General features: G+C 39.3%; 1 protein-coding gene across 1 annotated transcript; it reads right to left on the bottom strand.

The window, feature by feature from the left end:
- Positions 1–1,642: 1,642 nt before the first annotated feature.
- Positions 1,643–21,499, bottom strand: LOC132542422 (zinc finger protein 709-like). The gene is made up of 4 exons (XM_060205018.1): positions 21,394–21,499; positions 6,715–6,841; positions 5,756–5,813; positions 1,643–3,151 (listed from the first exon to the last, which is right to left on the bottom strand). The coding sequence occupies exons 1-4, from the start codon at positions 21,406–21,408 to the stop codon at positions 1,735–1,737; spliced, it is 1,617 nt and encodes a 538-aa protein (XP_060061001.1). The 5' UTR covers positions 21,409–21,499; the 3' UTR covers positions 1,643–1,734.
- Positions 21,500–24,038: the final 2,539 nt, after the last annotated feature.

Below are 24,038 nucleotides of genomic sequence, written 5' to 3' on the forward strand. Positions count from 1 at the left end.
GTGGATTGTTTAATTCCTTAAATTTCTTAATTTTCCCTTTTGTTGCCCTTGTCTTTTTATTCTTGTGGTTATTGTTATGTTACTGTCAGTGTTGGATAGGACAGAGAGATATGGAGAAGAGGGGAAGACAGAGAGGGGGAGACAACTGCAGACCTGCTTCACTGCCTATAAAGTGACTCCCCTGTAGGTGGTGAGCCGAGGGCTCAAACCGGGATCCTTACTCCACTCCTTGTGCTGTTTTTTTCATTGATGAAATTCTTTATGTGGGCAGTATCTGTTATGGTAGACCTCCTGTGCTTTATAAACTTTTCAACTCGATGTAACTGCATTCATTTATTTTTGCCTTTGGTTTCCGTGCAAATCAGTTTGTAATGATGAACATGTTGACAAACTTATATGGAGGAGAGTTCTGCCTATATTTTATCTAAATATTTGATGATTTTTAGCCTATCAAATTACTTATCACTCTGGAGCAAAATTTTAACAATCTTTGCTTTAATAGGATAGAAAAAAATCAACAGAGAAGGGGGGAGAGGGGGCAAGACATCTGCAGCACTGTTTCACAACTTGCACCTTGATAATCAAAATTAGATACCATGAATTAGGACATGGGTAAAAGCTCACAGTGTCCACATGTAGAGCAAAACCTTTCACTGGCTGGGAGGCAGTGGTGAAAGTGTCTGTCTTTCCTTACTACTACCTCCCAGTCAATTTCTCTCTGGCTTACCAAATAAAATAAATGTATTTGAAATACAAAGAATAAAAAGAGAAATTTAGAGAGAATAGGTACTTTTCAACTAGACAGATACAATTTCTGCAAAAAGAAAATAAAGATTCACATATTGTAGCATCCATTATTATTCCACTGTTTAACATTCACTGGTCTCTCCAGTACAAGTTCCTTACTAGATCTGTAATGTGATTCTACAATGTCTACACTGATAAGAATTGTTTTTCTAATGCCAGTGACTTTATATGTGCAGAAATGTCTTATTGATTTGAATACATCTAAGCATTGTTGACATCTAAGTTTTCAGTATCAAGTGGATTTTTTTCATATATTAGGACTTATGACAGAGTCAAAGTACTTACTCATATTCCATATATTTATAGAATATTCAGAGGTATGGGTTCACATGGCCCTGTGATTCCTACAATTATTTAGATATATTTCCTTATATATTAACACAAGATGGAGACATGGAGAGATACAGAGACAATAAAAACAGAACACATCTCTAGCCCGTGTAGTGCACAGGCTCACACCTGAGAGCTATTATTATATTGAACCACAAGCCACAGCATCAGGTTGCATCCCTCTAATCTTTAGTACAGTTTATGCTCAAAAGATTTGATTTCCATTGTGAATATTTTCATGTGCTTGAAAATTAATGGAACATCTGATAGTCTGATGACTTTCTTGGGGTTTTGTTTCACTGTGAATTCTTTCATGTCTACAAAGAGGACTAGAATAACAATGTTTTCAACACTGCTTACATTTATCAAATTTCTCTCCATTCTGAGTTCTTTCATGTTGACGAAGATGACTGGCCTGAATCAATGCTTTGCTGTTTACTTTCACTCGTTTTCTCTCCACTGTGAGATCTATAACGTCTCCAAAGTACATTGATTTAAATTAATGTTTGACATTGTTTACATACATGAGGTTTCTTTCTCTCCACTGTGAGTTCTATCATGTAACTGAAGAGAACTAGACTCCATGAATGCTTTACTTCATTGTTTACATTCATAGGGCTTCTCTGCACTGTGAGCTCTTTCATATGTCTGAAGATGACTGGAACAACTGAATGTTGTCCTACATAGTTTACATTCATAGGGTTTCTCTCTACTGTGAGTTCTTTCATGTGTCCGAAGATGACCATATTGCCTGAATGTTTTACTACAAAGTTTACATTCATAGGGTTTCTCTCCACTGTGAATTCGTTCATGTGTCCGAAGACTACTGGAACAACTGAATGTTTTACTACATAGTTTACATTCATAGGGCTTCTCTCTACTGTGATTTCTTTCATGTGTCCAAAGATTACTAGAAGAACTGAATGTTTTACTACATAGTTTACATTCATAGGGTTTCTCTCCACTGTGATTTCGTTCATGTGTCCGAAGACTGCTGGAATAACTGAATGTTTTACTACATTGTTTACATTCATAGGGCTTCTCTCTACTGTGAGTTCTTTCATGTGTCCGAAGATTACTGAAACAACTGAATGTTTTCTTACATAATTTACATTCATAGGGTTTCTCTCCACTGTGAATTCTTTCATGTGTCTGAAGATTACTGGAACAACTGAATGTTTTACTACACTGTTTACATTCATAGGGCTTCTCTCCACTGTGAATTCTTTCATGTCTCTGAAGACTACTGGAACAACTGAATGTTTTACTACATAGTTTACATTCATAGGGCTTCTCTCCACTGTGAATTCTTTCATGTCTCTGAAGACTACTGGAAAAACTGAATGTTTTACTACACAGTTTACATTCATAGGGTTTCTCTCCATTGTGCATCCTTTCATGTATCCAAAGATTACTAGAAGAACTGAATGTTTTACTACATAATTTACATTTATAGGGTTTTTTTCCACTGTGAATTCTTTCATGTGCCCGAAGACTACTGGATTGCCTGAATGTTTTAAGACACAGTTTACATTCATAGGGTTTTTCTCCACTGTGAATTCTTTCATGTTCCCGAAGATTACTGGAACAACTGAATGTTTTACTACACAGTTTACATTCATAGGGTTTCTCCCCACTGTGAATTCTTTCATGTGCCCGAAGACTACTGGAACAACCGAATGTTTTACTACAGAGTTTACATTCATAGGGTTTCTCTCCACTGTGAGTTCTTTCATGTGACCGAAGACTACTAAAATAACTAAACGTTTTACTACATAGTTTACATTCATAGGGTTTCTCTCCATTGTGAATTCTTTCATGTGTCTGAAGACTACTGGAACAACTGAATGTATTAATACATCGTTTACATTCATATGGTTTCTCTCCACTACGAATTCTTTCATGTGGTTGAAGATGAACAGAATAAGTGAATAATTTGTTGTATACTTCACATTCTTGAGATTTTCTACCATTCTGACTAACATTCCCCTCAGAGATTTTCACTGCTGTATTACTGTAAAATAGTGAACAATTAATAAAATTTCAATGTATACAACTGATTCTATTATCAGGATGCAGGACATTATTTTACTCAATAAGCCATAAAAATCAGACATTAGCAATAGATTTTACTGAAAATGTATAATAAAGGGATTTGGGCTATAGTGCAGCGGGTTAAGCGCAGGTGGCGCAAAGCAAAAGGACCGGCATAAGGATCCCGGTTCGAACCCCGGCTCCCCACCTGCAGGGGAGTCGCTTCACAGGCGGTGAAGCAGGTCTGCAGGTGTATATCTTTCTCTCCTCCTCTCTGTCTTACCCTCCTCTCTCCATTTCTCTCTGTCCTATCTAACAATGACAACAACAATAATAACTACAACAATAAAACAACAAGGGCAACAAAAGGGAATAAATAAAATATTTAAAAAAAAACGAAAATGTATAATAAAAAAACCACAAACTTTCAAAATTATAGAAAGATCTCCAGGGAGTCGTGCGGTAGTGCAACGGGTTAAGCATGCATAGCACAAAGCACAAGAACCAGTTAGGATCTCAGTTCAAGCCTCCGACTCTCCCCCTGCAGAGGAGGCACTTTACAGGCAGTGAAGCAGGTCTGAAGATATCCCTCTTCCTCTCTATTGCACCATCTCTATCAATTTCTGTCTCTATCCACTTAACAAATAAAAAAATTTTTTTTTTAAATCTCAAGTTAGAAAGTTAAAAAATTGGTAAAATGGGGCTGGGATTGGGAGTCAGGAGGTAGCACAGCAGGTTAAGCACACATAGCACGAAGTGTAAGGACAGACTGAAGGATAGCAGTTTGAGCCCCTGGCTCCCCACCTGCACGGGAATCACTTCACAGGTGGTAAAGCTGGTCTTCAGGTGCCTATCTTTCTCTTCCCCCTAGGTGCCTATCTTTCTCTTCCCCCTCTCCATTTTCCTCTGTCCTGTCCAAAATCAATGACAGCAATAATGACAACAATAAAACAACAAGGTCAGCAAAAGGGAATAAATAAATATTTAAGTGCACATGCTACAATGAGCAAGGAACTGGTTCTAACCCCAGTCTCCACCAGCAGGAGGAAGCTTTGAAAGTGAAGAAGGACTGCAGATATCTCTCTTGTTTGCTCTCCCTTCATTTACATTTCTCGCTGTCTCTATCCAATAAATGAGAATAAATGAGATAAAAACTGGTAAAAAGTAATACTTTCATATAAATATATTATGCCAAAACTAATGATATCTTTACAGGTATTTTGTATGTATTAATTGAACCACAATTTGTTAATAGCAAGTTTTGGCTTTGTGTTGAAAATTTTCACTGAAAATATTGATCTTTTATGAATTATATATAAATATAGAAATTATATATAGTTTCTAATTATCACAAAAATAGATATTCATACATTAGAGATTTTTTAATAAACATTTTATTTATTTTTGAGAAAGAGAGGAGAGAGAGAAAGAACCAGACATCACTCTAGTACATGTGCTGCCAGGGACTCAATTCAGGACCTCATGCTTGAGAACCCAATGCTTTATCCACTGTGCCACCTCCTGGACCACACATTAGAGATTTAAAAGAAAATTTATTTATTATCCCTTTTGTTGCCTCTGTTGTTTTTATTGTTGTAGTTATTATTGTTGTCGTCATTGTTAGATAGGACAGAGAAATGGAGAGAGAAGGCGAAGACAGAGAGGGGGAGAGAAAGATAGACACCTGCAGATCTGCTTCACCAGCTGTGAAGCGACTCCCTGGCAGGTGGGGAACTGGGGGCTCGAACCGAGATCCTTATGCTGGGCCTTGTGCTTTGCGCCACCTGCACTTAACCCACTGTGCTACTACCCAACCCCTAAGATATGTGTATTGTTTCCAAGTGTATTATTTTATAAATACTAAGTATCTTTATCCCATTTTAAAGATTTCTATTTTCTTGTTACATGTGAGAAAGATTTTCCTATAGTGGAGAAAAGACAGATAATGTAGAACATCATTATGGTACTTCTGTTGCCAAAGACTCAGATGGGAGCTTGTCATGTACATCACATACAGCATATTTCAGTCACTTACCCAAATATTCTATAACCTAGTCATGAAGTATCTTTGATGAGTTTAGTTAAAAATTAATCTATTTGTTGCAGTGTTTATAAGTTTTATCTTCTTATTATAGATATTATTTTCTTAATAAATTGTATGAAAACAGCTGCTATACAATTATTAAGTCAGGAGAGAGCAAACAATTAAGAACCCATAAGTTGGGAGTCAGGCAGTAGCGCAGCAGGTTAAGCAAAGGTGCCACAAAGTCCCCGGGTCCTCATATGCTGGGAACTCTCTTTATAAGCAGTGAAGCAAGTCTGCAGGTGTCTAGCTTTATCTCCTTGTCCTCTCTCCATTTCTCTCTGTCCTATTCAACAATGACAACATCAATAACTACAACAATAAAACAAAGGCAACAAAAGGGAAGAAATAAATGAATAAAAATAATTTAAAAAACATAAGTCTACTACAGGGAAACAATGCAGGCACCAGATCTCAGTAAATTACACAGAATCAAAATATTTGAAAACACAGTAGCTTTCTGGGTGGTACATCACATTTTAGTGTAAATTTAACTCTCACCTTTGTTTACTCCCATGCAACTTAGGCTGCTCTTTGGTGGAATGTTCTTGTACATTTTCTAAAATTACAAAATATATAAAGTATTAGAAATTATACAAATAGTGGTCTGGGAGGTGGCACAGTAGCTAAGCACTAGACTCTCAAGCATGAAGTCCCGAGTTTGATCTCTGGCAGCACATGTACCAGAGTGAGGTCTGGTTGTTTCTCTCATCCCGTCTTCCACATGAACAAATAAATAATTAAATAAAAGAAAGAAATTATACATACAGATCAAATTTATTATTTTTTTTCACGAGAACATTGCTCAGCTCTAGTTTATGATGTTGCAGGGGACTGACCTGGGCCTTTAGATATATGTTAGGAATGAGCGTCTGTTTTTACAACCATTGTGCTATCTAGCCCCACCCTGAAATTTTTTTCTTAAGAATTTTTTTCTTGGGGAGTTGGGCAGTAGCACAGCAGGTTAAGAGCATGTGGTGCAAAGTGCAAGGACCGTTCTAAGGATCCCAGATCGAGCCCCTGGCTCCACACCTGCAGTGGAGTGGCTTCACAGGCAGTGAAGCAGGTCTGCAGGTGTCTATCTTTCTCTCCCACTCTCTGTCTTCCCCTCCTCTCTCCATTCCCTTCTGCCCTATTCAAAAACAATAACAACAATAAAACAAGGGCAATAAAAGAGAATAATTTAAAAAATTAATTTCTTTATTCTTGAGAAAGATGGGCAGAGAGAGAAAAAAACAGACATCAATCTAGTACATGTGCTGTCAAAGACCAAACTCAGGACCTCATGGTCAAGAATCCAATGCTTTATCCACTGCGCCACATCCCGGACCACAAGATTGAATTTGTGGTCCATCATGAGTCACAATCAAACACTGCTCACTTAATGTCTCCATTTACACAATGCTGAACAAAAACCGATTTGTTTTCTAGCTGAAAAATGAAGGCTATATTAGAGTTACCTAGTGAAAGAAAGTTCCTCAAGTTTTCACACATCACATCTCTGTAGAGTTTCTTCTCTGAAGGATTCAATAGTGCCCATTCCTCTTGAGTGAATATCACAGTTACATCTTCATAGGTCACTGAGCCCTAAAATATGTGCAATGTGTTCATGTGAGAAAATGCGAGTGACAGCAGATTAGCTATTCAGTCTCTACTTTAGGAAGCCTGTGAAGGATTGTCTCATTTGCAAACATGTCTTTGGTGACTTGAGAATCAAATACCTCATAATCATGGTCTAGAAGTTGATATATTGATTGTAACAATGGCCTCTCCCAAGGCCCTGAGTTCAATCCCTGGCATCTCACATGACAGAGAGATATCCCTATTCTCACTCTTCCTCTCTATACCTTTGTAATTAGTAAATGATAAAACCTTAAAGATGTGTGGAAGTGCAACTGATAGGATGCTCACGTTGCCATATTAAAGGACCAAGATTCTATATATCCTAGTTCTCACATGCACGGGGGGAGGGGGTGGCACAGGACTCTTCACAAGTGGTGGAGCAGTTTTGGACATTTTCTTCCTTATTTATATTGTGAATCTTATATAGGTAAAGAGAATTTGATAGGGAGAGTGAAGTAGAAGGTAACTGGAATTGAACCTCTAGCCCCTGGGGACTTAAGAGCTCAAAGTTGGTGTTTCTTCTTCTGTCTTCAGTTCTTCTCATAAAAGGAAAATAAACATTAATTTTATTTATTATATATGAATAACAATTTCACGTAACACACAGAGATAGATATATCTCTACTTCACTTTCCTTATTAAACTATCTTCATCTATATAAAACTCAAAAATATAAATAAGATGCAGCTATCAAGAACAATGAACCCACCTTCTCTGACCCATCTTGGACAGAGCTAGAAGGAATTATGTTAAGTGAGCTAAGTCAGAAAGATAAAGATGAGTATGGGATGATCCCACTCATCAACAGAAGTTGAGGAAGAAGATCTGAAAGGGAAACTAAAAGCAGGACCTGACCAAATTGTAAGTAGGGCACCAAAGTAAAAACCCTGTGGTGAGGGGTAGACATGCAGCTTCCTGGGCCAGTGGGGGGGTGGGAGTGGGTGGGAGGGATGGGTCACAGTCTTTTGGTGATGGGAATGGTGTTTATGTACACTCCGAGTAAAATGTAGTCATATAAATCACTAGTTAATTAATATGAGAGGGGGAAAATTAACTGTATGTCTCAAAGTTTTTTAAAACACAGACTGAGTCTTTTTAATGCATAGGCTGTGTATTTGATATGCGGACTCTCTCAAAAGCCTAGACCAAGTAGATCAGGAGCAACCAGTGGCACAGCTATATACAAGATACTGGGTACTGTATAGCAAACCCTAACAAAAGGACTTTTCAAAGTTAACCCAATTACCAAATAATGTGATAACATTAACTATCCATTGTCTTTTTGAACCCTAAGACAGCAGGAACCTCACATCTCCACTATAGAGCCTCTACTTCCCCCAGTCCTGGAACCCTTGGATAGGGCCCACTTTCCCGTATGCCTCTCCCAATCCATATAAAAAAATATTGCATCTGCCAATTGCAACCTAATCAACACGATTGCCAGCTCAACATGCTTCACTTCAGACTTCACGTGTGGAATGACAACCCTTCAGCTTCATTACTCGGGTAAGATCTTTCCTTTTATAGTATACTCTAATCCTATCCCAGGTGGTTCACATTCTAACAAAGTCCCAAAACCTAGATATACACCAGTTTCTGTGAGAGCGTATGTTCACACGTATCCATAAACTACCGCAAAATATATACCTGAAAGCAAAAGTACACTAGAATTTGCAGTGAGTACCCACCTAACACTTCCCCTCCACTATTCCAACCTTTGGGTCCATGATTGCTCAGCAATTTGTTTGGCTTTGTATGTTAACTCTCTTTGAAGTCACCAGGTTCCAGATGTCATCAGGATGCCGGCCAGGCTTCCCTGGACTGAAGACCCCACCAATGTGTCCTGGAGCTCTGTTTCCCCAGAGACCCACCCTAAGAGGGAAAGAAAGAGGCAGACTGGGAGTACAGACCTACCAGTCAACGCCCATGTTCAGCGGGGAAGTAATTACAGAAGCCAGACCTTCTATCTTCTGCAACCCACAGTGACCCTGGGTCCATGCTCCCAGAGGTATAGAGAATGGGAAAGCTATCAGGGGAGGGGTAGGATATGGAGATTGGGTGGTGGGAATTGTGTGGAGCTGTACCCCTTTTCCCTATGGTTTTGTTAATTTATCATTTCTTAAATAAAAATAAAAAAATTAAATTAAATTAAAAAATTGGAGCAGCAGATCGCTTTCTCTCCTCTCCTCTCCTGGATAAACTAGGAATACCAAAGGAGACCACCCGGGAACGAAACAAGACAGGACTAGAATAACCACAGGAACCCAGTAAATCACCCATGAGTACAAACACGCGTTGCTGGTGACAGAAAGGAGAGGGGGGCCTAAGGAGAGATTAAGTGACTGCTAACAGTTCAACAGTTCATCAGTGGAGACACCACCTTCAGTCTGCTCCACAAGGGGACAGCTGAAGGGAGGAAAGGACTCCCCAGAGACTCACCAAGTGCAACTCTGAGTCTCCATTGCTACTACCCTCAGAATCTGGAGCAGCAACAGGGAAGGACACCAGGGGACAGAGATCTAACCGGGAAACTCAGGAGAAGACCTATACCTCGGTGGCATAGCTGAGGGGCTGTGAAAGTCTCTTTGCATAACCACTGGATTATTTCTGCCACACCCTGCTTTATCTCTTGGTCAGGAGTCAGTGATAAACCTAAGAAGCCTATTGACAATATAAAAGCCCTCAGCAGGCTCCCATAGCCTACAGGGAAGAAAAAAAAAAAAAAAGAGGCTTTTACATCACTGAGCTCCAACTCAGGGATTGAAAAAACTGTTAACTTCCACCACTGTGAACCCTTTAATTAAATTACTTAGACACAAGTCTATCCAGGCAATAGTGATCAATAATTTGAAAAGTACTGATAAAGGGAACTCATAACATAATATATAAAATGGTTAAAACAACAAGAAAAACTATTGGAGACTCAAACCAGGACAAGAGTCCAGCTAAAAGTCCTCCAGAGGGTGAAGCACAAAACAACGAGTTCAACATCCAAACATTAGCTAAGGAAATAATAACAGGAGTGAGTAAAGAATTTGAAAAAATTATAATCAGAAATGCAGGAACAACAAATGAGAATATGGAAGAAAATTCTAATAATCTCATGGTTATTAGAGAGCTAAAAGCTGAAATCTCTGAGCTAAGAAGGCAACTAGCTGAACAAGCTAAAACAGTATCAGAGCAGGGCAACAAAATAGATGAAGTCCAGAAAGCAGTAGAGGGCAGAGACAATAGAATCTATGAGGCTGAAGACAGAATTAGCAAGATTGAGGATGAATTAGAGACAACTAAAAAAGAAGTAAGAGATCTCAAAAAGAGATTAAGAGATGCTGAAAACAACAACAGAGTCCTATGGGGTGACTTCAAAAGAAACAATATACGCATTATTGGCTTACCAGAGGAAGAAAGAGAAGGAGAGGAAGAAAGCATTCTCCAGGCCATAATAGCTGAAAATTTCTCTAGTCTAGACAACACCAAAGACATAAAGATGCAAGAAGCCCAGAGGGTCCCAAACAGAATTAACCCAGACCTAAAGACACCAAGACATGTCATACTTAGATTGGAAAGGAATAAGGATAAAGAAAGGATCCTCAAGGCTGCAGGAGAAAAACAAAGAGTCACCTACAAAGGAAAACCCATAAGATTAGCAGCAGACTTCTTCATACAAACACTACAGGCCAGAAGAGAATGGCAAGATATCTATTGAGGGCTCAATGAGAAAGGCTTTCAGCCAAGAATACTATATCCTGCTAGACTGTCATTCAGACTAGATGGAAGCATCAAAACCTTCTCAGACAAGCAACAGTTGAAGGAAGCAACCATCACCAAGCCTGCCCTGAAAGAAGTTCTGAAAGGTCTCCTATAAACAACCAGACCACCACAAATAGGACATATATCAAAAGACTCTAAAACTCTACAAGACTGGCGTTAAAATATCTTCAATCTTTGATATCAATAAATGTCAATGGCCTGAATTCACCTATTAAAAGACACAGAGTAGGAAGATGGATCAGAAAACACAACCCAACAATATGTTGTCTACAGGAAACTCACCTAACTCAACAAGACAAACACAGACTTAAAGTGAAAGGATGGAAAACGATCATACAAGCCAATGGCCCACCAAAAAGGGCAGGAACAGCTATTCTCATATCTGACAAGATAGACTTTAAAATAGATAAGATTAAAAAAGATAGGAATGGACACTACTTAATGCTCAGAGGATCAGTCAATCAAGAGGACTTAACAATTATTAATATCTATGCACCCAATGAGAAGCCATCTAAATACATCAAACGTCTACTGAAAGAGCTACAGCAATATATTAACAGTAACACAATCATAGTAGGGGTCTTCAACACCCCACTCTCTCAACTTGACAGATCATCCAGGAAGAAAATCAGTAAAGACATAAGGGAGATAAATGAAGAGATAGATAAACTACAACTATTGGAGATTTTCAGAGTCATTCATCCCAAAAAACTGGAATACACATTTTACTCAAATCCACATGGATCATTCTCAAGGATAGACCATATGTTAGGCCACAAAGACAGCATCAGCCTATTCAAGAGCACTGAAATCATCCCAAGCATCTTCTCAGACCACAGTGGAATTAAACTAACACTTAACAATCAACAAAAGATTAGTAACAGTCCCAAAATGTGGAAGCTCAACAGTACACTTCTTAACAACTTCTGGGTCAAAGAGGAAATCAAGGAAGAAATCAAAATGTTTCGAGACTTCAATGAAAATGAAGACACAAGCTATCAAAATATTTGGGACACAGCTAAAGCAGTCCTAAGAGGGAAGTTCATAGCTATACAAGCACACATTAGGAAACAAGAAAAGGCACAAATAAACAGCCTGATTGCACATCTTAAAGACCTAGAAGAAGAACAACAAAGGAATCCTAAAGCAACCAGAAGGACAGAAATCACTAAAGTTAGGGCAGAAATAAATAACATTGAGAATAGGAAAACCATACAAAAGATCAATGAAAGTACATGTTGGTTCTTCGAAAGAATAAACAAAATCGACAAACCTTTAGCCAGACTCACAAAACAAAAAAGGAAGAAGACCCAAATAAATCGGATAGTAAATGAAAGAGGAGATATCACAACAGACACTGCAGAAATTCAATATATCATGCGAGGCTTCTATGAACAACTATATGCCACCAAGCTAGAGAACCTGGAAGAAATGAATGATTTCCTAGATGCCTACCAACTTCCAAAACTAAGTCAAGAGGAAGTGGATAACATGAACAGGCCCATCACAGCTAATGAAATTGAAACAGTTATCAAAAATCTTCCCAAAAATAAAAGTCCTGGACCAGATGGTTTTACATATGAATTCTACAAAACTTTCAAAGAAGAACTAATACCTCTACTTTTCAAAGTCTTCTAGAAGATTGAAGACACTGGAATACTCCCTGCCAGCTTCTATGAAGCCAACATCACCCTGATACCAAAAGCAGACAGGGACACAACCAAAAAAGAAAACTACAGACCAATATCTCTGATGAACATAGATGCGAAAATATTGAACAAAATTCTAGCCAACCGGATACAGCAGTATATCAAAAAGATTGTTCATCATGACCAAGTGGGGTTTATCCCAGGCATGCAAGGTTGGTTTAATATAAGTAAATCAATCAATGTGATCCACCACATCAACAAAAGCAAGACCAAAAACCACATGGTCATATCAATAGATGCAGAGAAAGCCTTTGTCAAAATACAACATCCCTTTATGATCAAAACACTACAAAAAATGGGAATAGATGGAAAATTCCTGAAGATAGTGGAGTCTATATATAGCAAACCTACAGCCAACATCATACTCAATGGTGACAAACTGGAAGCATTTCCACTCAGATCAGGTACTAGACAGGGCTGCCCACTATCACCATTACTATTCAACATAGTGTTGGAAGTTCTTGCCATAGCAATCAGGCAGGAGCAAGGAATTAAAGGCATACAGATTGGAAGAGAAGAAGTCAAACTCTCCTTATTTGCAGATGACATGATAGTATACATGGAAAAACCTAAGGAATCCAGCAAGAAGCTTTTGGAAATCATCAGGCAATACAGTAATGTGTCAGGCTATAAAATTAACATTCAAAAGTCAGTGGCATTCCTCTATGCAAACACTAAGTTAGAAGAAATTGAAATCCAGAAATCAGTTCCTTTTTCTATAGCAACAAAAACAATAAAATATCTAGGAGTAAACCTAACCAAAGAAGTGAAAGACCTGTATACTGAAAATTATGAGTCACTACTCAAAGAAATTGAAAAAGACACAAAGAAGTGGAAAGATATTCCATGTTCATGGGTTGGTAGAATTAACATCATCAAAATGAATATATTACCCAGAGCCATCTACAAATTTAATGCTATCCCCATCAAGATCCCAAGCACATTTTTTAGGAGAATAGAAAAAATGCTAAAAATGCTTATCTGGAACCAGAAAAGACCTAGAATTGCCAAAACAATCTTGAGAAAAAAGAACAGAACGGAGGCATCACACTCCCAGATCTCAAACTGTATTATAGGGCCATTGTCATCAAAACTGCTTGGTACTGGAACATGAACAGACACACTGACCAGTGGAATAGAATTGAGAGCCCAGAAATGAGGCCCCATACCTATGGACATCTAATCTTTGACAAAGGGGCCCAGACTATTACATGGGGAAAGCAGAGTCTCTTCAACAAATGGTGTTGGAAACAATGTGTTGAAACATGCAGAAGAATGAAACTGAATCACTGTATTTCACCAAATACAACAAAAGTAAATTCCAAGTGGATCAAGGACTTGGATGTTAGACCACAAACTATTAGATACTTAGAGGAAAATATTGGCAGAACTCTTTTCCGCATAAATTTTAAAGACATTTTCAATGAAACGAATCCAATTACAAAGAAGACTAAGGCAAGTATAAACCTATGGGACTACATCAAATTAAAAAGCTTCTTCACAGCAAAAGAAACCACTACCCAAACCAAGAGACCCCTCACAGGATGGGAGAAGATCTTTACATGCCATACATCAGATAAGAGTTTAATAACCAACATATATAAAGAGCTTGCCAGACTCAACAACAAGACAACAAATAACCCCATCCAAAAATGGGGGGAGGACTTGGACAGAATATTCACCACAGAAGAGATCCAAAAGGCCGAGAAACACATGAAAAAATGCTCCAAGTCTCTGATTGTCAGAAAAATGCAAATCAAGATTACAATGAGATATCACTTCACTCCTGTGAGAATGTCATACATCAGAAAAGGTAACAGCAGTAAATGCTGGGAAGGGTGTGGGCTCAAAGGAACCCTCCTGCACTACTGCTGGGAATGTCAATTGGTCCAACCTCTGTGGAGAACAGTCTGGAGAACTCTCAGAAGGCTAGAAATGGACCTACCCTATGACCCTGCAATTCCTCTCCTGGGGATATATCCTAAGGAACCCAACACATCCATCCAAAAAGATCTGTGTACACATACGTTCTTGGCAGCACAATTTGTAATAGCCAAAACCTGGAAGCAACCCAGGTGTCCAACAACAGATGAGTGGCTGAGCAAGTTGTGGTATATATACACAATGGAATACTACTCAGCTGTAAAAAATGGTGACTTCACCGTTTTCAGACCATCTTGGATGGACCTTGAAAAAAATCATGTTGCGTGAAGTAAGTCAGAAACAGAAGGATGAATATGGGATGATCTCACTCTCAGGCCAAAGTTGAAAAACAAGATTAGAAAAGAAAACACAAGTCGAACCTGAAATGGAATTGGAGTATTACACCAAAGTAAAAGAGTCTGGGGTGGGTGGGTGGGGAGAATACAGGTCCATGAAAGATGATGAATGACATAGTGGGGGTTGTATTGTTAAATGGGAATCTGGGGAATGTTATGCATGTACAAACTATTGTATTTACTGTTGAATGTAAAACATTAATTCCCCAATAAAGAAATAAATTATTAAAAATAAATAAATAAATATACACAGTATAAAAATAAATTTAAAAATTAATAAATATATAAATATGAAAATAGCCACTGGGTGTAATAAATTCATAATGAAGCCACGGTGATAAAAAAATAAATAAAAGATGGGATAAAAAATAACACATGTGATGATGATGATAATATTTAGTATAATCACAAAACCTATCACCGGGAGTCGGGCTGTAGCGCAGCGGGTTAAGCGCAGGTGGCGCAAAGCACAGGGACCGGCATAAGGATCCCGGTTCAAGCCCCCGGCTCCCCACCTGCAGGGGAGTTGCTTCACAGGCGGTGAAGCAGGTCTGCAGGTGTCTATCTTTCTCTCCCCCTCTCTGTCTTCCCCTCCTCTCTCCATTTCTCTCTGTCCTATCCAACAACAACAATAATAGTAACAACAATAAAACAACAAGGGCAACAAAAGGGAATAAATAATAAATATTAAAAAGAATAATAATAATAGTGAATAATGAAAAGTAACCATTTGTCTCTGGAGAGAGGAGGGTGCTTTAAAAAAAAAAAAAAAAAACCTATCACCAAGACAAAGAAATGCAGTAAAATTAAATAAGAAAGCATATTTACATGCTATACATTAAAGTGCTAATCAGCAATATATGTAACTCACACAACTCAGTAGAGTAACATGAACAACCATAGTGAATGTGCAGAAAGACATTTATAATCTCTTTAACAAAGATGATGTTTAGTCACAGGGCAATTAAAAATCACTCTGTCCCTGAGTGTCAGATACCTGCATATTAGAACAATAAAGTTTCATTTTCTTAAAAAGAGTAATTCTGTTTTAACACCCTTTTGTAGATTTACTGAATTTTATAATATCTTATACAAAGATTAAGAAAAGCATACATAGACCATTTTGGGAGTTGGGCTATAGAGCAGCGGCTTAAGTGCCGGTGGCGCAAACCACAGGGACCGGCATAAGGATCCCGGTTCGAACCCCGGCTCCCCACCTGCAGGGGAGTCGCTTCACAGGCGGTGAAGCAGGTCTGCAGGAGTCTATCTGTCTCTCCTCCTCTCTGTCTTCCCCTCCTCTCTCCATTTCTCTCTGTCCTATCCAACAACAACAACAATAATAACTACAACAATAAAACAACAAGGGCAACAAAAGGGAATAAATAAATAAAATAAATATTTAAAAAAAACATAGACTATTTTAATTTAAAAAAAAAAAAAGAAAAGCATACATAGAAACTAAGCAGAATTTTGTTAGGTCTCTGATATCCCAGGAAAGACATCTTTCTCAGTGGGAATACCGGATTAATGTCACTACTTTTATGTGCAAAAATTAAAACATTTTCAACAGTTCTATGTCACTAATCAACATAAGAATAGTTCATCCCATATACAATGCTGGTTAGAGATAAAAGAAGGCTAGGGGGTCAATTGGTGGCACACTTGGTTAAGTGTTCATTTTAAAATGTGCAAATACCCAGTTCAAGCCTCCTGTCCCCATATACAGGAGGAAAGCTTCATGAAATGTGAAGCAGGGCTGCATTTGTCTCTCTGTGTCTCCCTTGCTATCTCCACTGCCTCATCCATTTCTCAATCCTTTATTAAATAAATACACATTTTTAAAATCTACTTTAAAAAAGAGAGAAAATTCCTTCCAGCTCCATCCAAGATGAGTCAGAAAAGGTGTGTTCACTGTTCTTAATAGCTGTGTAGTATTAGCACATTATGATTGGGCCCTCTTCAATCGCTATCGAACAGGCCATGGCTGGTGTGCCGCTATGTTCCACCGCTGGGGAGCCAGAGACGACCCGAACTGCCCCTGTGGCTACAGACAGACTATGACCCACATAGTCAACGACTGCCACCTCTCCAGATTCAAAGGAGGTCTCGAAACTTTATATCAGGCTCAACCTGACGCTGTTGACTGGCTACGGAAGAAGGGCAAACGCTAGTAGTAGTAGTAGTAGTAGTAGTAGTAGTAGTAGTAGTGTAGTATTCCATTATATATATATATACCACAGCTTTCTCAGCCACTCATCTGTTGTTGAGCACCTGGGTTGCTTCCAGGTTTTAACTAATACAAATTGTGCTGCTATGAACATAGGTGTATACATATCTTTCTGGTTGGGTGTTATGGTGTCCTTGGGGTATATCCCCAGGAGAGGAATTACTAGGTCATATGGAAAGTCCATGTTTAGTTTTGTGAGAGTTCTCCAGAGAGATCTCCACAGAGGTTGGACCAATTTACATTCCCACCAGCAGTGCAGAAGGGCTCCTCTGTCCCCAGAGCCTCTCCAGCATTTGTTGCTGTTGTCCTTTTTGATGTTTGCCATTCTCACAGGAGTGAGGTGCTAGCTCAAAGTTGTCTTTATTTGCATTTCTTTGACAACCAGTGACCTGGAGCAATTTTTCATGTATTTGTTAGCCTTTTGGATTTCTTCTGTTGTGAATATTCTGTTCATAACCTCTGCCCATTTTTGGTTAGGGACATTTGGTTTTTTGTTGCTAAGTTTGCTGAGCTCTTTCTATATGTGGTTATTCATTTCTTGTCTGATATATGGCATCTGAAGATCTTCTCACATTCTCTGAGGTGTCCCTTTGTTTGTGTGATAGTTTCTTTGGCTTTGCAGTTTTTCAATTTGATGTACTCCCATTGATTTATTATTATTTTCAACTTTTTTTTTAAAGAATGGAGATTTTTTCTAAGTTTTATAAAACTTTTTTTAAAACTTTATTTTTATTATTAAAGACAGAAATTGAGATAAAGGGAAGATATAAATGGAGAGAGAGAGAGCTACCTGCAGCCCTGCTTCACCACTCGTGAAGATTTCGCCCTGCAGGTGGGGACCAGGGGCTTGAACCCACGTCCCTGTGCACTATAGTATATACTCTTAACCAGGTGTGCCACTGCCTGGCCCTCTACTATTTTTACTTTAAAAAATTTCTTTCTTTCTTTATTTATTAGATAGAGACAGCCAGATATTGAAAGGCAAGGGGGACTAGAGAAGAAGAGAGACAGAGAGGCACCTGTAGCTCTACTTCACCACTTGTGAAGCTTTCCCCCTGCAGGTGGGGTCTGGGGACTCAAACCTGGGTCCTTGCACACTGTAACATGTGCGAACAACCAGTATGCCACCTCCCACCCCCTATCATTCTCTTTTTCTTTGAATACTGACTCAGTTTAGTGTACATGTCTTTCATGTTTGCTCAGGTTTATTCCTAGGTATTTTATTTAATTGCTGCAACAGAGTATGGGAGTGAATTCTGGATATCCTCTTCTTTGGATTTAGTGTTTGCATAAAGAAATGTCACTGACTTTTGTACACTTGATTGTGTAGCATGACTCCTTGCTATATTGCCCAATAACTTCCAGTAACCTTCTCCTGGATTACTTAGAGTATTGTTGTTTTTTAAAGAATTGATTTATGAATTCATGAGAAAGATAGGAGTAGAGAAAAAACCATCCATTGCCAGGCTAGCTTCCCAGGCTGGAGACAGACGACCAGGGACTCATGGCTGAGCTAGGAATGTAGTTCAATATTTATTCACAAGCAGGGATGCAGTTCAACAACCTAATCTCTAATCACAATTCTGTCACCCTGAGGTGGAAGTTTCAGGAACAGGAAGTGCATAGGATAGGGGGTGGGGAGAAGGAGAATAGCAGGAGAACCAGTGAGGATTAAACCAATGAGAACAATGGTTATGTAAATAGACTACAGCCTCAAGCAATGTAACAGAAGGGGTCTTAGAAGCAGAACTTAAAAGCATAGCAACAAGCCATCACTCTGGTACATGTGCTACTGGGGTTCAAACTCAGGACCTCATGCTTCAGAGTCTAGTGCCTTAGCCACTGTGTCACCTCCCAGACCCCTTCTAAAATTATTTTTTATTGTTTTTATTTGTTTATTGGAGACAGAAATTGAGAAGGAAAGGGTTGATAGAAAGGGAGAGAGATAGACACCTGCAGTTCTGCTAGGCCACTTGTGAAGCTCTCCCCTTGCAGGTGGGGACCAGGGGCTCAAACCTGGATCCTTGCGCACTGTAACATGTGGGCTCAACCAGGTGCACCAGCACCAGACTCCTTTTTATGATTTTCTATGTATACTATCCTATCAACTGCAAATAGTGAGTTTGACTTCTTCCCTTCCAATCTGTATTCCTTTGATTCCTTACTCTTGCCTGATTGCTATGGTGAGAACTTCTGATACCAGTCATCTCTGTCAGGAACAACAAAATAGACCCCTTTGTTGGTCCCCATAGGACCTTGCCCTCAACTTGGATCATCAATGGTAGAGAATGTTTCACCCTCTGAAGGGAGGCTGGAAAACATACTCTATCTACCACCTGAGGAAGATGGGTCCTGACATTAGGCTAGCTTGGAACCTTCCTACTCATGACCACAGAATGTGAGGTCAGATCTACAGGCATGCAGAGGTCTCACAGGCTCCTAAGCTGACTGCGGGGCCTACATCACATCAAATCGATGGGGTTTATAGCCAACAATACTTAGAAGACTTTTTCTTTTTTTTTTTTTTTAATATTTATTTATTTATTACATTTTTTTTGCCCTTATTGTTTTATTGTTGTAGTTATGATTGATGTTGTGGTTGTTGGATAGGACAGAGAGAAATGGAGAGAGGAGGGGAAGACAGAGGGGGAGAGAAAGATAGACACCTGCAGACCTGCTTCACCGCCTGTGAAGCAACTCCCCTGCAGGTGGGGAGCCGGGGGCTCGAACCAGGATCCTCACCTGGTCCTTGCGCTTTATGCCCAGCTCCCACCTGATCCAGCTTTATGATCCTTTTTTCTAGCCATGACATCATCTCCCCAGACAATAACTTGGATCCTCCTGCATATCAGATTTCAGGCTCAGTGAAGAAAAAAAAAAAAAAAAAAAACTAGTATAGCCACAAACCCTATGAAATATAACAAAAATAAACAAGTTCAACAATGTGTCCTGGAGCACGGATTCCACAGAACCCCAACCCACTAGGGAAAGAAAGAGGCAGGCTGGGAGTATGGATCAACCTGTCAATGCCTATGTACAGTGGGGAAGTAATTCTAGAAGGCAGACTTCTGCATCTCACAATGACCTTGAGTGGGAACTGTGTGGAGTTGTACCCCTTTTAATCTATGGTTTTGTCAGGGTTTCCTTTTTATAAATAAAATAAAAAATAAATTAAAAGAGAGAGAGAAAAGTGAAGACTTTCAACCTTAGGAAGTATTTACTCTATTGCAGCTTATTTGTGCATGATCCCAATATTCCTGGTGGAACAATTTTATTTATTTTTTCTAGATAGTAGACAAAAAAAAAACAAAAAACAGGGAAGACACCAGTGTTACACCCATGAAGGATCCCTTTTCATGTCTATCTGTGTTGTCAGGGCTTGAAACTCAATATCTGGCTCTGACAAAGTTGCACTTACAACACGAGTTATGTGTTGGTATTCAACGATTATTTCACAGGGTCTTTATGGTGGCATACCAAGTGGAGACCACAAATGATCACCTGTGAGAACTCAGATGTGTTCAAGACCCATCTCTCCAACAGCTGTAGAGAGAAGTCTTCACCCCCTGCCCTTTTCTTGTTTCTATTTATATCTGTATCTATATATATTATGACATTCAACAATGGTGACACTGGGTCTCAGTGATTATACTAAATGGAAAGTTAGAGATTTAAGAGTAAGTGGCTGGGGAGATAGCATAGTGGTTATGCAAAATACTTCCATACTTGAGGCTCTCAACCCCAAGCATCAAGGTAGGCCAGAGTTGAGCACTATGCTGGTCTCTCTCATTGAAATACTTTTTAAAAAATAAAATAAAATAAGAGAGTCCTGCTTCCCCAGAGCTCTGCCCCACTACAAAAAGAGTCAGACAGGTTGGGAGTATTGATTGAAATGTTAACGCTCATGTGCAGTGGGGAAGCCATTACAGAAGCCAGACTTCCACCTTTTGGACCACATAATGGTCCTGGGTCCATACCACCAGAGGGATAAAGAATAGGAAAGTTATCAGGAGAGGGTATAGGATATGGCATTCTGGTCGTGGTAACTGTATAGAATTGTAATCCTCTTATCCTATGTTCTGGTCAGGATTTCCTTTTTTCTAAGATTTTATTTAATTATTCATGAGAAACATAGGCGAGAGAGAGAGCTAGACATCACTCTGGTACATGTGCTGCCAGTGACTGTACTCCAGATCTCATGCTTGAGTGTCTAGTTCCTTAACCACTGTGTCACCTACAAGACCACAGCATTGAAATTTTATAAATAAAACTTACATAATAAAAAATGTAAAAGTAAATAGTAGGGCAGGGGAGATAATGTAAAGTTTCTGCCTGATCTCTCAGGTTCCAGGTCTATTCCCTGACCTACCATAAGCCAGAAAAGAGCAGTGCCATGGCAGAAAAAGAGACAGAATTACAAAAAGAAATATGATGGGAAAAAAAGAAACTATAAATGAAACATGTATCAATTAAAATTCAACTTATTCAAGAGAAAAAAGAAACAGACTTTGATGTGGGCAAGTCACTTACCCAAGAAACTGCCATCTCTTCCTCTTTCCCTGAATGTCTTTCAGGCCAGAAAAGGGAAGATCAATCACAGCAATAGCTTCAGACTCTGTTTAAACCTAGCAGCACAGCCTCTTCACTGGACAGTATGGGCCCTAGATGGAAGATACTGTAGTGAGTACAAGGTACAATATACTATCTGTGCAATGGAAACAGAAGAGGTTCTGGAAACATTTAGCGAGTTATCCTGCCTATTAGGACCATGACAAAGCCCACAAATTCTACTGACATCTCTTTCAACATTTTAATTTTTCTTCAACAAAAACATACACAAAATTCTAGTAAATGGAATTCAAGTGGTAGTGCCGCGAGTTAACTGCAAGTGGTGCGAAGCTCAGGAACCAGCCTATGGATCACAGTTTGAGCCCCCGGCTCCCCACCTGCAGGGGAGTGGCTTCAAGAGGGCGGAAGCTGATCTGCAGGTGTCTGTCTTTCTCTCCCCCTGTCTTCCCCTCCTCTCTCCATTTCTCTCTGTCCTATCCAATGACAGCAAGAACAACAACAACAATAATAACCACAACAATGATAAAACAACAAGGGCAACAAAAGGGGAAAATGGTCTCCAGGAGCAGTGGATTCGTGGTGCAAGCACCAAGCCCCAGCAATAACCCTGGAGGCAAAAAAAAGAAGGCTGGTGACCACTGCTCTTCCCTGGTCACCCCTTGCATGGAGTTGGCCTGTGGGTGCAAAGCATTAATCAGATGCCATTGGACATTTTATCATCCTAACAAAAATTAAGAGATCCTGGTCTGGGGCATCCATCTGGAAATCACGGAGTGCCTAAGGTGTATTCCTTGTAGGGTAGGGTAGGATAGGGTAGTAGGACCACATTATCAGTGACCTCAGTGTCTTCTTTGAAACAAGAAGCGCTTTTTTTTTTTTTTAAGGTGCCATCATTGCAACCTGGCATTAGTACAGTACAATAAAGTCACCCTTTCCACCCTAACTCATGACAGCTTACTTCAACCTTGGGCATCTTCATACAGACTCTTTCTGGCATCATAATTCATCTACTCCCCTAACCCCTTATATGTAGAGCTGGAACTTACTAAATCATATCCTTTATCTATCTTTATGGACCTGCAGGAGGTGGAGGATGACTTGGTCTGATAGGAAGCCTCCAGAAGTCCATTCTACTGATGTAAATCTAAGGCACTGATCAAAAAAAAAAAAAAAAAAACAGCATCTACAACAATAAAACAAGGGAAGCAAAAGGGAATAAATAGGGCAAGGGTGGATAACATAATCGTTATGCAAACAGACTCCCAAGCCTGAGGTTCCAAAATCCCAGGTTCATTCCCCTGCATCACCATAAACCAGAGCTGTGCAGTTCTCAGTTCTCAGTCAAAAAAAAAAAAAAAAAATATATATATATATATATATCCAACAACAACAGCAATAATAACAACAACAATAAACAACAAGGGCAACAAAATGGGGGGGGGAGAATCCACTGGAAGTGGTGGAATCCTGCAAATACAGGTACTCTGGTGGACTTGAAAAATTTTGAAGGAATGGGGAGACAGCATAATGTTTATGCAATTGACTTTCATGCTTGAGGCTTCAAAATACCAGGTTCAATTCCCAGCACCACCATAAGCCAGAGCTAAGCAGAGCTCTGGTAAAATAAAATAAAATAAAAGTAAAATAAATAAAATTATAGTGGTCTAGGAGGTGGCTCAGTGGATAAAGCACTGGACTCTCAGGCATTAGGTCCCACATTCAATCAGCAGCAGCACATGTTCCAGAGTGATGTCTGGTTCCTTCTCTCTCCTCCTCCTCTTTCTCATTAATAAATAGAATATTTTTAAAATTAAAAAATAAAATAATGTACTTTTTTAAAATTATAGGGAGTCGGGCGGTAGCGCAGCAAGTTATGCACACGTGGCACAAAGCAGAAGGACCACTGTAAGGATCTTGGTTTGAGCTGGCTCCCCACCTGCAGGGGAGTCGCTTCATAGGCAGTGAAGCAGGGCTACAGGTGTCTTTCCGCCTCTCTGTCTTCCCCTCCTCTCTCCATTTCTCTCTGCCCTATCCGACAACAATATGAATAACAACAACAATAACTACAACAACAATAAAAAACAAACAAGGGCAACAAAATGGAAAATAAACATTAAAAATATATTAAAAAATTATAGGGGGGTTGGGAGGTAGCAACGGGTTAAGCGCACATGGACCGGAGTGTAGGGACCAGCATAAGAATCTAGGTTTGAGCCCCCGGCTCCCCACCTGCAGGGGAGTTGCTTCACAGGTGGTGAAGCAGGTCTGTAGGTGTTCATTTTTCTCTCCCCTTCTCTGTCTTCCCCTCCTCTCTCTGTCCTATCCAACAACGAATGACATCAACATGACCAACAACATTAATAACCACAGCAAGACGAACAAAAGGGGGAAAAAATGGCCTCCAGGAGCAGTGGATTCTTGGTGCAGGCACTGAGCCCAAGCAATGACCCTGGAGGCAAAAAATATATAACAGTTGGTATGAATAAACTGATATGAATTAATATTAATCATTTTATTTCCTCTCCACTGACTAAAATAGATAGCGAAAATAAATTTTAAAAAAAGAGAATAAAGTATTGAAATAATAATAGCGACGGAGCGTCTCC

Source organism: Erinaceus europaeus, chromosome 13, assembly GCF_950295315.1.
Source record: "Erinaceus europaeus chromosome 13, mEriEur2.1, whole genome shotgun sequence".
NCBI classification, from domain to species: domain Eukaryota; kingdom Metazoa; phylum Chordata; class Mammalia; order Eulipotyphla; family Erinaceidae; genus Erinaceus; species Erinaceus europaeus.

What these genes read in the sequence shown, in the direction of transcription:
- LOC132542422 (XM_060205018.1), bottom strand. An exon ending in GAGGAACTTTCTTTCACTAG is followed by an intron (nt 5,814 to 6,714) that starts GTAACTCTAATA and finishes TTGTAATTTTAG; the next exon opens with AAAATGTACAAGAACATTCC. An exon ending in TTGCATGGGAGTAAACAAAG is followed by an intron (nt 3,152 to 5,755) that starts GTGAGAGTTAAA and finishes ACTATTTTACAG; the next exon opens with TAATACAGCAGTGAAAATCT.